The sequence below is a fragment of the Odontesthes bonariensis genome, chromosome 12 (assembly GCF_027942865.1).
Source record: "Odontesthes bonariensis isolate fOdoBon6 chromosome 12, fOdoBon6.hap1, whole genome shotgun sequence".
Classification (NCBI taxonomy): Eukaryota; Metazoa; Chordata; class Actinopteri; order Atheriniformes; family Atherinopsidae; genus Odontesthes; species Odontesthes bonariensis.
Genome location: NC_134517.1, coordinates 14,857,020 through 14,871,931, shown reverse-complemented (window position 1 = coordinate 14,871,931; position 14,912 = coordinate 14,857,020). Strand labels below are relative to the sequence as shown.

Genomic DNA, 14,912 nt, shown 5'->3' with positions numbered 1-14,912 from the left:
GAACTATTGTGATCAACAGGAAACCAGCATCGTATGAGCACACACATTACGCGAATCTCGTGAACAAGCTGAAATCTCACACTCTCACTTCACTTTTCATGATCACGCTCATACAGCACCGTGAAATCCATATGTGCATGTGAAAGAATATTTGAGTCTTTGCCGTTTAGGGAATACTGGGTATATCTCTCATAGCATCAGCCTGTATGTTGTTACATTCGCATACACGTCACAGGTATTAATTTGTTATATATTTCTTGTGAATCACATCAGTGATGCAGCTGTTAACAAGTTAAATTGAAAGTAAAACCACAATATAGTGGAATTTCCCGACAGTACACATGTGCACCTTTTATTTTTTTAGCTTCCATTCTGGTAAACTATAAGTTCTTTTTTCCAGCTAACATTAAATTATTTTTCTTTTTTTGGTACAGTATAGTTTGAAGACTGTAGAAATTTGCTGTTTGAGGAGAAGCAAGACAGCCCCAGATGAGTAAATGTGATTGATCATCATCCACGTGTTGGCAATGCGGGAAGTCTTAGAAATGGTGGTTTCTCCTTTCCAAGACTGAATCTAACATGTGGCCGTTATTACAGTTGGTAGAACGAAGGTTGTCACATGGTGCATTTCCTCTCACTGCCACTGTGGCATGTTCAAACCCCATTTCCTTAGCAGCCTTCCTCAGTCACAATATCTGTGACCCCATTAGCAGCCGTAACTCAGATGCCCATCTGCCTTGTCTGCCTCTGTGTTCACAAAGGTACGTTCTCAAGTGGCTATTACTTTTTTTGTTTTGTTTTTTTCAATTTATGATGATTAACTCTGATTAGCAGTATCAATGTTGCCTTAATGGAACCTAAATGGAACCACAAGTCAGTTGCTTAAAAATTTATTTTCTAATCTAATATCTTTATTTTAGTTTTACAAATTTCTTTCATTTATATTTACTTTTACCTACTTTTTTTTTGTTGTTACTTGTACCAAGTGCCTTAACGTAACAAATTAAAGGACAAGGGAAATTGTGACCAGAAACTGCGTTTTTGGAAATTATCTCAACACAAAAACCCAGAACAGGGCACAGTGGCAATTTGAACCAAACAGATTACTTAAATTCAAGGCGACTAAGTATACGCAATTTTGTGAAAATATAAATGTTAGAATATTGTAGCCTGAGAATATATGGTAAACTGTTACTGCTGCAGTTAAACAATAAATAATTGGGGAAAAGAAGGGAAAGTGGAAAAAAAAACTAAGATAATTTATTTAATGTTTTTAATTGATTTTCTTTTTCTTTAATATGCTATCAAAGTAACATTTTCTGTGACTATTTAGTCATCGTTGAATTTCGGCTACATTCAGTTACATACATTGCAATTACTCGAGGATCCATTTCTGCTTTAGAGGTGGCTTCTGGTTACTCCCACTAACACCAGATCTGGTGCTCACCGGATAGGAGAGAAAGTGTTTATACTCAACCTGTGCTAACGCCCTTTCAACGACATCTTTTTTTATGGCATTGCCTTTAATTTTAAATTTGCTCATGTTTTACCTCTCAAGAGCAAATTTAAAGGTTAAAGGTTTTTAGAAGATTAACACTAGCAGGCGTGATTCTACTTGATGTTTTAACAACAATAGGCCCCTTTTGTGACAGTTGGCCCTCTTTACCACAACTCAAGCATGTCTTTTTTCCTGTGTGAGAACTTCCTCCAAGGCTTGCGGTTCTTGCTCATACACAAACAATAACAGAGCAAAAGAGTCTTCAGATGGAATCATATCATATTTCACACCTTGAAATCACAGGCACATAATGCATGCAGCACTACAGACAAGATCTTTTTTGTGTGGCTTCTGATGCCAAATGTTTTTCTGCTTGTATGTTGGTAATATGTTGTACAAAACTACAACTGTTTTCCTCCGGTCTCACAAACTTTCATAAAACTCTGGCACACAGGTGATGAGAGGCAATTTCCATCCAATCATGACGGGCAACTTCAACAGCAGCCAGCTGGACAATGCCACGCTATCTATGTTTCAGAATGTGAATGCCAGCATCACCATCTCGGTCATCTACATATTTGTCACCGCCATTAACCTGGCAGGAAATGGCCTGTCCATGTGGCTCCTCGTCTTCCGTACTTCTCCAAAGACTCCCTCCATCATATTCATGATTAATCTCACCCTCACTGACTTGGCTCTTGGCACTGCCCTGCCCTTTCAGATTTCCTACCAGCTCCAGGGATACAATTGGAATCTTGGATCGAATATGTGCAGGTATTCCTCCAACATTAACAAAATACCCATTGTAGATGAAAGTCGCTTTAAACTTGTCATATCATTTTTGTCTAATCTGTAAAAAAATTTGAACGTAAATGGGACAACAAGATAAGAAATAAGTGACACCCATATGCACACACTGGACTATTTTTTGACCAGTGATTTTGGCAACTTGTCAGTATCACTGTTTGCCTGGCAACCTTAAAAAGGCAACAAGACTTTTGTGATTTATTACCACTGAAACAGATATTGTTTGGCACTTATGCCTCTATTAAATCACAGCTTTATGATTAATCAGTGGCTTTGGATGGAGCCAGGATAGATGTTTGCTCTATTTACAGTCTTCATGCAAAGCTGACTGACCTCTGAATACAGCTTCCAAAAATGTCAAGCTGTTTCTTTATACTGTTTTCCTTGTGTGTATCCACAAACAGTTTCCTGACCCTGGTTTTCTACACCAACATGTATTGTTCCATCCTGACAATGATGGCCATCGGTATTGACCGCTACCTCGGCATTGTCAGGCCCATGTTCTTCAGACAATACCGTCAGAGCAAGTCCATCGCTGTCTTCAGCTGCTTCCTGATGTGGGCTTTGGTTCTGAGCGTTCTGTACCCTCTCATGACCACAGACCTGACCTTTGACGTTCCTGAACTCGGAATTACCACATGCTTTGACGTGCTGAAGAAATCCATGCTCCCGTCCATTTCAGCCTGGGCATTCTTCCTTATGAGCATGGTGTTCATCCTCTTCCTCTTCCCCTTCTGTGTTACAACATTCTGCTATTTCAGTGTCATACACAAGCTGACCAAAGATTCCAAGACAGCCCAGAAAAAGAGGGCGATACGTCTGGCCATTGTTGTTCTCCTGGTGTTTGTGCTCTGCTTTGCTCCCAACAACATCCTCTTGTTGGCTCACACCGTGTTGCGACTCTTCTATGACAAGTCTCTGTACATGGCCTACAAACTGTCCCTCTGTTTCAGCTGCCTGAATAGCTGTCTAGATCCATTCATTTACTACTTCGCTTCAAAGGATTTCAGACAGAAGTTGAGAGTGATTATGAATCTGCACAGTCTGAGTAGTGCAGACTCAGTGAAAATGGAGAATAAAGAGACTTTGTACAGTGGACATTTAGCTGTTGAAGCTTAAGGGAGGGCACGCAGTGAGATATCGTTATGCTATAACCACTGCGGCAGGGTTGAAGAGAAAAAAAGACTTCAGAAAGGAAGTATGTGAGAGGGAGATAGTGTGTTAAGCTACGATAAAAATCTTTGTTTCAGATTTCAAAATCATGCATATGAGCCACAGAAAACATGGAAGATGGAAAACAGCTCTGTGTGACAGTTACGTTTATATTATATCAAGCATTTGCTCTTATAGTTCTAAAGAGCAAGAAACCGCTTTTTCTCCTGTATATTTTAATGTCTTCCACATACCACACAGTTCTTTTCCGAAATATGTAGCATGCACAATTGTAAATGAATGTGAATAAAAGTATGTTATGTTAGACTGATTTGCCCACTCAAGCATATTCCTTGGTTTCCGTTTTAGCAAGTATTATCATAATCTCTGTGTACATGGATGTCAGTAAAAATGTCTCTGTTCTGTGATTATCCATGAATGTATGGAGTTAACTATGTCATCTTTTTATACCAATTAAAGCTCCTGAATATCTTTTTTCAGTTTAATATTTTTTTCATTGCAATCCTTCTTTGTTATCATGATCATTATTATCAATATTGCTGTTGTTGTAAGTTGTTGTAGTAATGGCAGTAGTAGCAGCAACAGCCTCTCCAATTGGATCCGCCTCCTGTATGCAACGTCATCACGTATGCGCCGTCAAGCAGTTCGTATTCGGTTCGTCGTACTGCTAGCACTGTCAGTGCTTCCCTACCTGGGCATGTAAGAGATACAGCAACTGATTGTCAGGTACTTTTGGAAGAAATATTCATCTCTTTTCAACGGACTCTTGTTTACTAAACCGAGACCTCTTTGACGTAAGCTGACAACCCAAACGTTGCAATAAATTGTTGCTCACGTACAGTTCTAATAACTCATTGCTGTTAAGTTAGCTGATACGAGTTGGTGCTGCTAGCGATTTGTGATGTAGAATTTTACAGGGTTATACCTTATGCTTATGAAATGTAATGCTTTACGTTAAGCGGTTAACTTTGGCAGCTTTCAGTGGCACAAAATGTGAAACTCTGTTTTCTTCAGTTCCTCATTAGTTTACTTGTAATTTAAAATACAATGAGTGGAAAAGTCTCTACCGTACTTTTGGCAGTTCATTGTCTACTTTGAATGTATAATGTTTGCATTAGAACTGTAGACCCAGGGCTGCAAGTAATGATTAATGGTGGTATAGGGGGGAAAAAAATCCAAGAGTCCAAAGTGACACATTGTCAGTTAAACTGATTGATTTGTACAAAACAAGTCCAAAAAGCAACTCATCTTTGCATTAGAGAAGCTGGATTTAGGGAATGTTTTTATATTCTTTGGTAAATTACTTTAACTGATGAAGTGATAGAACATATTTTTGATGTCATAATGATCGATGAGCTGACCAGTTTCAGAGTGATATGGGCTCGACCTCTGTTTTGCACTTTTGTTTAACCAAGAAAATCATTAAGAACCAATTCTTCTTAACATATGCCAGACAGCTTTGTAATGTTTAACTCTGCTCACCTGCAGGCCAGTTGGACAAGAAGCCCACCATGGTGCTGAACCCAGTGATTTCCAAGCTGGCTGGTAAACTGGTTGTGCTGGCTAGTGCTTCTCCAAGGAGGCTGGAGATACTCCGCAATGCGGTAATTGTTTTCTGATTAAGCTCATAGAATGTACAGTAGATTTAGTACAAACTTTGCACATACTGTCGCATTGGAAACTCACAATATTGTTAAAGTGAATTGGACTGCAACATCATCCTTTCCCATGACTATGCTCTGTGTCAGGGCTGCGTGTATAAGTGCACATATGGTACTAGTTGTTGCTAGTCTTCTTTTTTTTTAATGCATAAATGGTTATCAGGCTTCACTTTATGAAAGGAACGTCTTCGTTCATTTAGTGTTGAGGATGATTGCACTTTCAACAGCTGCAACGTGATTAACTTCGGGTTATAAACCCAGCACGGGGATTGGGATAGAATGTAATAGATAATTAGATAAAGTAATAAACAGACATTCAGAAAATTCCCTGTCAAAATCCAGAAATGCAGACACAGTGCCGATAACTGATTTGTGGAGTTCACGTGTCTTTTAGCACATGGTGTCAAAGAATGTTTGAACTTCTTGAAGGTGCAGTCCGTATGTTCACACCAAACGAGAACATCCAATTTTTTTTTTTATATATCTTTTTAAATATATATATATGTTTATTTTATATCTTAGCATCTGTGGGACTGGTTGCTCATTGTATAATTGGTAATTGTTCATGCTTTGGTTTATCCAATAACAATTTTCTGCTTTTCCTTTACGCTCTCCCACATGTCAGGGTTTGCGTTTTGAGGTCGTACCATCTTGGTTTAAAGAAACCCTTGATAAGGGACTTTTTAAAGAACCTCACGAGTATGCCGTTGAGACAGCCAAGCAGAAGGCCCTGGAGGTGGCCCGGAGGATGCCATTTGTGAGTTCAGAGATTTTCGTTTCTTTTTGTTGCTTTGCAAAAACCTATGGGGTTGAATGACATAAATTAAAATATTGTGCCTTAATTTGCTTTAGAAACACCTGAAGACTCCAAACATGGTAATCGGGGCAGACACGATTGTGGTAAGCAATGTAATGAAAGCTTTGCAGAAGTTTTTTATGTACCTTTACTTTCATTGACTCTGCCCGTTGTTTTTCATTTGCATAGGCTGTAGATGGCATGATTCTGGAGAAGCCCGTGGACAAGCAAGATGCGTACAAGATGCTGTCGAGGTCAGTGTAATGTGCTTGGTTACAGAATTAACATCGGAATCCGAAGATTTACAAGATTGTGTTGATGGTTTTTCCCCGCTACTATCTTTATTTTTCTCTTCCAGGCTAAGTGGTAAAGAACACAGTGTCTTTACTGGCGTCGCTATTATCCTCTGCCATGAGAAAGAAAGTAAGTCACAGCTCCATAACAGTCAGAGTTCACTTTCTGTTTTGGTTTGCTGAAGAAAAGTTGTTCAGGTTTTTTTTTTTTTTTTTTCTTTAAATGTCCCGCAAGAGTATTTGAAAGGAAAGTGCCCAGTAAAGTATGATTTTTATAGACATTTTTTAAACGTGTATAATGACCCTGACCCTCTTCCCCCAGATGAGGTTGATTACCAATTGATAGATTTCTATGAAGAAACAAAGGTAAAGTTTGCTGACCTCTCGGAGGATATGCTTTGGGAGTACATCAACAGCGGTGAACCCATGTAAGTGAGAAAATTTGAACTTTCACGTTCAGTATTTAATAGCCATCGATCGCTCTTTGCGTTGTGACTTCAAGTTGTCGATCAACGAAGGGCATTAAACTGATTGTAAGCTTCATGAACCCGTTGCCTTCTGGACTTTGATGTTGGAGGTTTGTTCTGGCTGTGTTTGCCTTGTGGGATTTGGCACAGATTGTGTGAGCACAAAACCCAAATTTGGACTCGGATCAGTGATAGTGAATTTGAGTAATGTCTCCGTCATTACATGTTCTACTCTGTGAGTCCATGTGTTGCTGTATAATTGTTGAAGGGGAAATCTTTCTGTTTCTTTGCGCGGCAGGGACAAGGCAGGCGGCTACGGCATTCAAGCTCTCGGTGGCATGTTGGTGGAGTACGTCCATGGAGACTTTCTCAATGTTGTGGGTTTCCCCCTCAACCACTTCTGCAAACAGCTTGACGTCATTTACAATCACAGTTCCTTGGTTTCTGATGAGAGTAAAAGTAATTCTGTTTATATGATCCAAAACGGCACTCTTGACACCTCAGTACCCGCTCAGCAGCCACCGAGCACACAGTCCAGCTACAACTGTGAAGCTAGACGCAGCTCCTCTTCCACTCCCAGATCCAACAGCCCTTCTGCCAGTCCAGCCCATAAGGTTGGTCTGTCACTCTATACAAACAAAAACTTTCCTTTTGTCTCTCTCTATTTTATTTGTAATATGCCAAACAACGTCTGTTTTTCATAGGTGAAAAGGAACAGCATTAAAAGTGAGGCGAGTGAAAGCTCCCGGATGTTGGTCAACAGCTTGTCTAAACATGGTGACAGAGAAGCCAGGCTCCACGACTTGCAAAATATGTCTTCACCAAGAAGAAGTGGAGGACACGGGACTAAGCTCAATGTGACCGTGCCGGAAGACAGTGAGCCTAAAAAAGAAAATTTGGAGCGAATCTGTGAACTGTTGGATGGATTCAAAGCCTCAAAGGTAATTGGTGATTCTGTGATGACCTTTTGCAGTGATCAGAGCAGTGGACTTCGGTACAATGAGAACTAATTAACCCATAAAATTTTCCTTGTTTCATTTATACGAGAAAAATAGTGTAAAGCCACGTTGCGGCTGTGGGCTGTGCCCTGTACAATTTCCTTTTCAGTTGCAGTGCTTGATGTTGTCTCTGCTTGTTGCTGAAGAGACCTCAAAGTGACCACAAAACCCCAGCACAGAGAAGAGAAAATTAGAATAAAAATGTCTGTGCCTTAGTTCATATTTTCAAAGTGAAGAAAAGTTAAAAACCACTTCTATGGCAATTTAGCATTGGAATTTTATTTCTTTTACTCTGCCTGTGAAGGGTTCCTTTACTTAAACACAACACCATCCAGTTGTTCTTTTCATGCTACCCCTCTTTTTCAACCCAAATTGACCTTTGCTCATTATCAACATGGAAATTTTAAAATCATCCCGCTCCTTAAAGTGTCTCTGGGTTATCCTAGATGTTTCTTTGCTCACTGAAGACATTGATCTCATGATGAACGGTTGTATTAAGTTTTTCTTGTAAGTTTTCCTCTTAGACCTGGCCTGCTCAAGTACGATGCTGCTCCAATACTCCCGTGTGAGTTAAAGGCATGGTTGGTAATCCTGTTCAGAAACACATTTTGTAATGCTGGGTGAAATGGTCCGTCTATCCTGAGAGTAATCTATACACGATGTATTTAGAAAAAGGGCCGAAAATAATCAGACCTCTGTGGCAGCTGCAGTGGTGGAGACAACTGAGGGATCTGAAGGGCCTGCAAAGCGATGCAGAGGTTGCTCTCTTTCTGTTGGACAGGTAATTATTTGTTAAAGGAGGTGCCACTTTCAAATCTTGCTAGCTCTCCAGGATTACCAACCATGCCTTTAAACTCTCCAACCTCCAGCCTTTCTGCCCCGCCCACACACAGCATACAGCGAAAGCTTAATTGGTCTGTCAGATGTAGTTTAGTTCCCCTTACCTGGCATTTCTGAAAGACATTGGGTGAGAACAAGCAAGAACATTTTCGTATTTTTATTCTAAATTTCTCTTACTTTTTTCGTAAGAAGGTCTCGTACCAACACGCCACGTCAGATTCAACAAACGCTCTTAACTTCAGAAAAAGTGTGTAAACGACCTGCGTAAATGATGAATGCCACCCGTGCGTATTTAAGTGAACGTGCACGAGGATAGTAAATTTGCATACTCCACGCCCAAAATAATACCATATAAGGCTACTCTTCATCTCTCCTGTGCCAGGAAGTGTTGAGTGTGGAGTCATGAGAATAGCATTAAGGCGCAAAAAGAACAACTTTATGGGCTCTGAGATTGAAGTTCTGTTTTCAGAGATCCAAAAAGGAAAATCTGTCATTTTTAGCGGTGTCAGCAGTGGAATTACGAGACCAGCTAAAGCGAAGAAATTGGAAGTTATTATGAGTGCTGTTAATTCCGTGTCACCTGTTGTTCGTAATGTCACCGAAATAAAGAAGAAATGGTTTGAAAATAGCTTAAATTATTATTTTTTTTTAAACCGTCTCTCCATGGCCAGGCGCTCGATGACTGCAACTAAAGCCGTTCAATCAGTTGTTGCCTCATCATGATGGCACTGTGATGGGGCGGTCCATTAGGGGGGGGTCTTCTGGCACCACACCTTCTGGTCTGCCTGGGCTGGTTCAGGTAGTGGGAGACCCTCGTTCATGGCAATATTGTGCGAAACGCAGCATGCCTTCTCTGGGCTATAGAGCAGTTTGCCCCCCCACTGTATCGAGACGCACCCACCTTGCCTTCAGCTCACTAGTGCGCTCCACAACAGCACGGGTGCTTTGATGCGTATATGTGTGCAGTTTATTGCTCCGATTATGTTTGGCAGTCCAGCCACGGCATGAAAGTCCTTCTTAATTTGTACTTGTTGGACAGCGGTGTATGGGAATTTGATGTATCATAGGTGATAAACTGATGACAGTTTTGATGACCAAGGGGAGTGCACGACCCCAATCTCACTCTGAAAGGTTCCCGTGGCCAAAAATCCAAGGGTGGTGATGACCTGTGTTGGAATTGGGTTTGGTCGGCGTTTCTCTCTGGAGTTGCAGCTCTAGCAAGCTGCATATTTGTAGCAGCACAGTCCTCGGCAATCTAAATCGCGATGTCAGCCATTCGTCTGTCTCCGCAAGGATATCTACACGGTCTCTTCCAAGAGCCTGTGGCATCCAAAAGTAGCAAGTCAGCCGCTGGTTACGCTTCCCATTGACCTTGTTATATACAGAGTCAAATTAACCTTCAATTAGTGCATAATTTAAGTCAAACAGAATAATGTCAGCATCATTATGGGGTATAATGTATAGATTTATTTATATATATATATATATTGTATATATTTGTATATAATGTGTGTATGTGTATATATATATATATATATATATACACACACACACACATATATATTATTTATTTATTTATTTACAATACCATCCAATCCATCCAATATTTATTTATTTATTTACAATCCATTAGTCAAGCAAACTTGATTAGAATAACAGCGGACTATTTTACGAAACTCCTACGACAGGCCTGGATCACTCGTAAATTCTGTTCGTACCTGAAAGAAAACATAAAATACAAAAAAATTGGTGAATGCGCAAATTCTCTTGAATCCCTCGTACGCACGACTTAAGAACAAATCTGTTTGTACGAATGGTTGTTGCATGAGCCCAATTGTTTTCAGAGAGTAGCCATTATCAGCTAAAAACTCCAGACCGTTGCTTTAAAAAGGACAAAATTTAACAAATTATGAAATTTGCTTAAGATTGCCCAAACTTTTCTTAAGAGGTGTATTTTATTAGCTACATCCAAATGAGTTGCGATGGGGCCGGAGCTTAGCCTATCACAACATACGTCGGATGAGAGGCTGGTTACACTCATGGCTGATTCGGCAGGTAACTTGATTTTCATGTTTTGAGGCTTTTTTTGGGGGGAAAACAAGATCACCCGGAGACAACCAGAGAGGCATAGACTTGATATAAATGATATCACGGATATAGATGTGTAGTCTAAGATACATTTATCTTCACGTCATTCCATTCACTCATTCTTATCGGTGTACTGGTTGTCATTTTTGAAGCAATTCCACAAAGAAGTAGATATTCACTCTCACTCTCCGCCCTCCTATTCAAATATGACTTCATAACATTCACATGTCTGACTTTCGGCTTCAAAATGGCAGTTCACAAGTCAAAGGAGGGATGCCTTGATAGCTATGTTCTTCACCTCTTAACCAGTTATTAAAGAAAATCCACCCAGAGAAACTAAAAGTGTAATTCCATAGCCTGGTTATATTTAAAAAATGTATTGTATTGATTTTCCTGGTGAAATCTCAAGGCAAGATTGTGAATGCCTTTCTTTCCCATAACGTTACAAAGTTGAACGTTTTGGAATATCCAGAATAGCCCTTTTGAACAGTTTTTTTTTTTTTTTTTTTTTTAATCTTTTTTTAAGAACTTTGCCGGCATTGCGTACCATCACATATCACAATTACATAAGTGGGGCTGATCTTGGCAATCACTGCATCAATTCTGCCTTTCCAAAATCTCCCAGGCACTGTTTACAGCATCGAAATTGTGTGTGTTCGACGTGCTGCACAGCAAGCCTGGGCTGGATGCTGTACAGGTGGCTCAGCAGGTCAAAGCTTCTGTGAAGGGAACTGAATGTCTGCTGGAAGCTTGCGTGTCCCTGGGACTGCTGAAGACCAAAGAGAAAAGTTAGTCGGCTATCAGCTTTCATGATAAGTACATGATGATATATATACCGGTATTCATATGTGTGTATATATATATATATATATATATATATATATATATATATTTTACACTTAACATGTTTTATGTTGTCTTTACCACTAGCATGTCCGAGGCCTATGTACGAGAACACAGATCTGGCCACGAGTTTGTTGCGCTCAGATGCTCCTTTTTCCCTGCATGGATACATCCTGCACTGTAACGACACACTGTGGCCCCTGTTCTCCCACACTAAGAGTGCTGTGCTGGAGGGAACCAGCCGATGTGAAAAGGCCAAGAAGTCCAAGGATATGCGTCAGGTGTTTATCTTAAAGTTCGGCATCAGATTTATACAGTGGACGTGAGATCTTCTTACAAAGAATTCACCAGATTTATTATTTCGTTTGTCCCTGTGTAAAGGATGCCGCCAGTAACGGTAAAGAAGTCAAGCTGAGATTTATGAACGCCATGCACAGCTTTGCTAAAGTCACAGCAACAGTTGTCGCAACAGCCTTTGACCTCTCCAAATTTAAAACAGCCTGTGACCTCGGAGGTAAGAATTCAAATAGTTACCTTGTGTCTTTTGATTAAAAAAGAAATTTCATCCTTTTGTTTTTGTTTTTTTGTTTTTAGGATGCACCGGTGCCATGGCCTATGAGTTTGCTAAAGCTCATTCTGGATTGTCAGTGACAGTGTTTGACTTGCCAGCTGTTGTGGAGCTGAGTGAATATTTCCATCCACAACGGACAGACAACAGGGTGACATTTGTAGCAGGTCAGTTGTAGCAGGGTCCACACTAAAAAAAATTTCCACTTTCGTTGTTAATGCTCAATAGCACATTGTCATTTCACTGTTTAGTAAGAATAAAGTGTGGCTTTTTCTTCGCTGTATCAACAGGAGACTTTTTAAAAGACGAGTTGCCCAAAGTGGACTTGTACATCCTTGTGAGAATTCTCCATGATTTAACTGATGAGAAACTACATACTCTGCTAAGCAAAATTGCAGATGCATGTACACCAGGTGGGAATCTTCTGTTTTAGTGTTTCACGTTTTGACTGAATAATTAATTCTAAAATAATAGGATACTATCTAATGTGACATTAAACTAGAAAAAGCTGTTCCTGAGAAACAGCAGTGAGAATGCTGATAAGCATTTTTTTTTTTTTTTTTTTTTTTTGTATTTCTATAAAAGAACTGTTGGACCTGATCTTACTGATTATTTTTTGTAGATTAGAATCTAATCCAAAAATCAGTAGATGCTTAGTTTGGTTTCAAAAGACCTTTTGTCGCTTCAACCTCTGAGTCCTGGCTGAGAATTGCTGCTTAAATGATTATTTTTCTTTGTTCTACTGAGATTAAAGCCTAAAAAGATATAGCACAACAGCAAGAAACAAGCAAGTTCACAACCAAGCCAAAATGCCTCACTGCCTGCACAATGCTTTATTATGTGCCTGCAGCAGTATAATGCAATGAAATGAGAAGGTATTAAACCCCCACTGCTCCTAAAAGTTGTGTGTTTCTTGGACTTTATGCCGGCAGGCTGTGGAATACTGCTGAGTGAGATCTTTCTAGATGAAGACCGAAGCGGTCCGAGCCGTGCGCTGCTGCAGGCCCTCAGCATGAGCGAGGGGAAACAGAGAAGTGCGGCAGAGTACAGTCTGCTTTTGAAGAGCCACGGTTTCATCATGGCTCGTGTCAGACACACAAACAACCTCCTGGATGCAATGCTCTGCATCAAAGCATGAGCGATGACACCATTAACTACACTACACCACACCGAAGGTCTTGTTAATATACTTTGTATTGTGTGTTTTTGGGTGACGAATACTTTAATAGATTAAATAAAGTAGGGATGGTTTTTGTATGTGATTCTAAAAAAAAAACAGCCGACCCAATACAAGATGTTGACGCTTTAGTGTTACCTTTTTGGTTAATCGCTAAAAAGCGTTTTAATTTGAGCAGTTTCCTGTGTTGAGCCATAGCCATGCGCAGTGCTCATTGTAAAGATTATGCTGAACACTCTGATCTGAACCTCTGAATATATGGACGGGCTACAACAGCACGTCCTTCACCGATGTTTTCACATCTCAATTAAAATCCTAACATCTTAATTATGCCTGCTGAGCTGCGTTTCTTTTTAGAATTTATTTAAATCTTTTAACCAGGTCTTTTGTTCAGTTTTATTTACCTTACCAATGAAGGACGTATTAACTGGGGGAAAAAAAAAAAGTGACGTTAAATAGGTCGCATTAGATATTTTTAAAAAACATTTAGTTGAGCATTACAATTTTGAGTACATGTAGATATCGATGAACTCTTTCAGTATTACTGCATGTGTTATTGGAACATTGTGAGACTTGAATGGCAGTGCGATTAGCTTAATGCAATTTGATTTAGCTTTAGGTCAAGGTGCAGTTAATTCAAATGATATAGTCTTATGGTTAACAGTTTAATATCTACGGTAATTATATAAACTGGATTATCTAATGATGTCATTGTTGTGGGACCATAAAGGTTCTGTAAGTGTAGGAAGTAATCTGCAAAAATGGAACGAATATGTTCAATAGAAACATGTCATGTTGTGCGTGTAAAATGTGACGGTTTAAAAGCACAGTTTTGAATGTCTACATATGCTCATAAGCCACCACAGAAAGATTAGCCAAAATGATTAGTAAATTCCTCTCTGCAACTGGATAGAAATGAAAATAACCAAATTTCTATGAATATAGATTAGATGATACAGAACCCTATTATTGTGTGTGAGGAGATGTATTTTCTCGCAAAGTGTTTTGTCCGTAAACTGTAACCCCACTTTAATGCATTCTGTAACCGTCGTGAATATTTTACACAGATGTTTTTGGGAATTCTTTGAAATGATCGTTTCCTTTACTCGGCAAAGTGAGAGGATCCTGCAAAGACGTCTCAGAAAGTGAATGGGACATCCCCATTCCCTCCATCATCCCCTGCGCTCCACGAAATCTATACCACAGCTGCATTTACTTTTAAGAATAAAGATTACAGCAATGGTTTCCTATCTCCTTGGCCTCCAAAAAACTTACAAAAAGCTGTGTGACGTCTGCGTCAAATTTCACAAGTTCCAGCAAACAGGTGGAACTCCCCTCCGTGTTTTTCAAATGTTTACATGTCAATTAGTGTTCATGAGTATGTGAGATTAAAACTGGAAAAAAACTTATTCTTGACCCTCTCATCGTCTCACAATCAGATTTATTTGGTGTATAAGAATGCTACATAGAAAGTAGATGAAACTCGCTGCACCATGGTAACCTGTTGCTTAGATGTTGATGCTTCTGTATCAATAATTTAATATGGTCAGACATGAGTTCGAAAGACCATACAAGTCCTTGTGCTTTATTATCTTAGTATGATTTTACTTAAGTAAGGGATCTTTTTCCCAACCATTGAGTTAAATACGGGAAATACTTTCAAATTCTAAATCATAATGTCTATGCATTAGCGTTGGAAAAAA

General features: G+C 39.5%; 2 protein-coding genes across 3 annotated transcripts; both read left to right on the top strand.

The window, feature by feature from the left end:
- Positions 1-693: 693 nt before the first annotated feature.
- On the top strand, positions 694-3,968 carry p2ry8 (P2Y receptor family member 8). The gene is made up of 3 exons (XM_075478647.1): positions 694-761; positions 1,953-2,272; positions 2,710-3,968. The coding sequence occupies exons 2-3, from the start codon at positions 1,956-1,958 to the stop codon at positions 3,422-3,424; spliced, it is 1,032 nt and encodes a 343-aa protein (XP_075334762.1). The 5' UTR covers positions 694-761; positions 1,953-1,955; the 3' UTR covers positions 3,425-3,968.
- Positions 3,969-4,115: 147 nt separating this feature from the next.
- asmtl (acetylserotonin O-methyltransferase-like) lies at positions 4,116-14,454 on the top strand. 2 transcript variants are annotated; one of them, XM_075479209.1, is made up of 15 exons: positions 4,116-4,204; positions 4,967-5,082; positions 5,765-5,896; positions 5,992-6,039; positions 6,125-6,189; positions 6,294-6,358; positions 6,551-6,656; positions 6,994-7,309; positions 7,400-7,636; positions 11,247-11,409; positions 11,552-11,745; positions 11,846-11,978; positions 12,059-12,199; positions 12,323-12,445; positions 12,965-14,454. In XM_075479209.1, exons 2-15 carry the CDS (start codon positions 4,990-4,992, stop codon positions 13,168-13,170), a joined length of 2,022 nt encoding a protein of 673 aa, XP_075335324.1. In that variant the 5' UTR covers positions 4,116-4,204; positions 4,967-4,989; the 3' UTR covers positions 13,171-14,454. The 2 variants fall into 2 exon arrangements, with proteins under 2 accessions (XP_075335324.1, XP_075335323.1); XM_075479208.1 differs by having other exon boundaries at positions 4,127-4,272.
- The last annotated feature ends 458 nt before the right edge of the window (positions 14,455-14,912 follow it).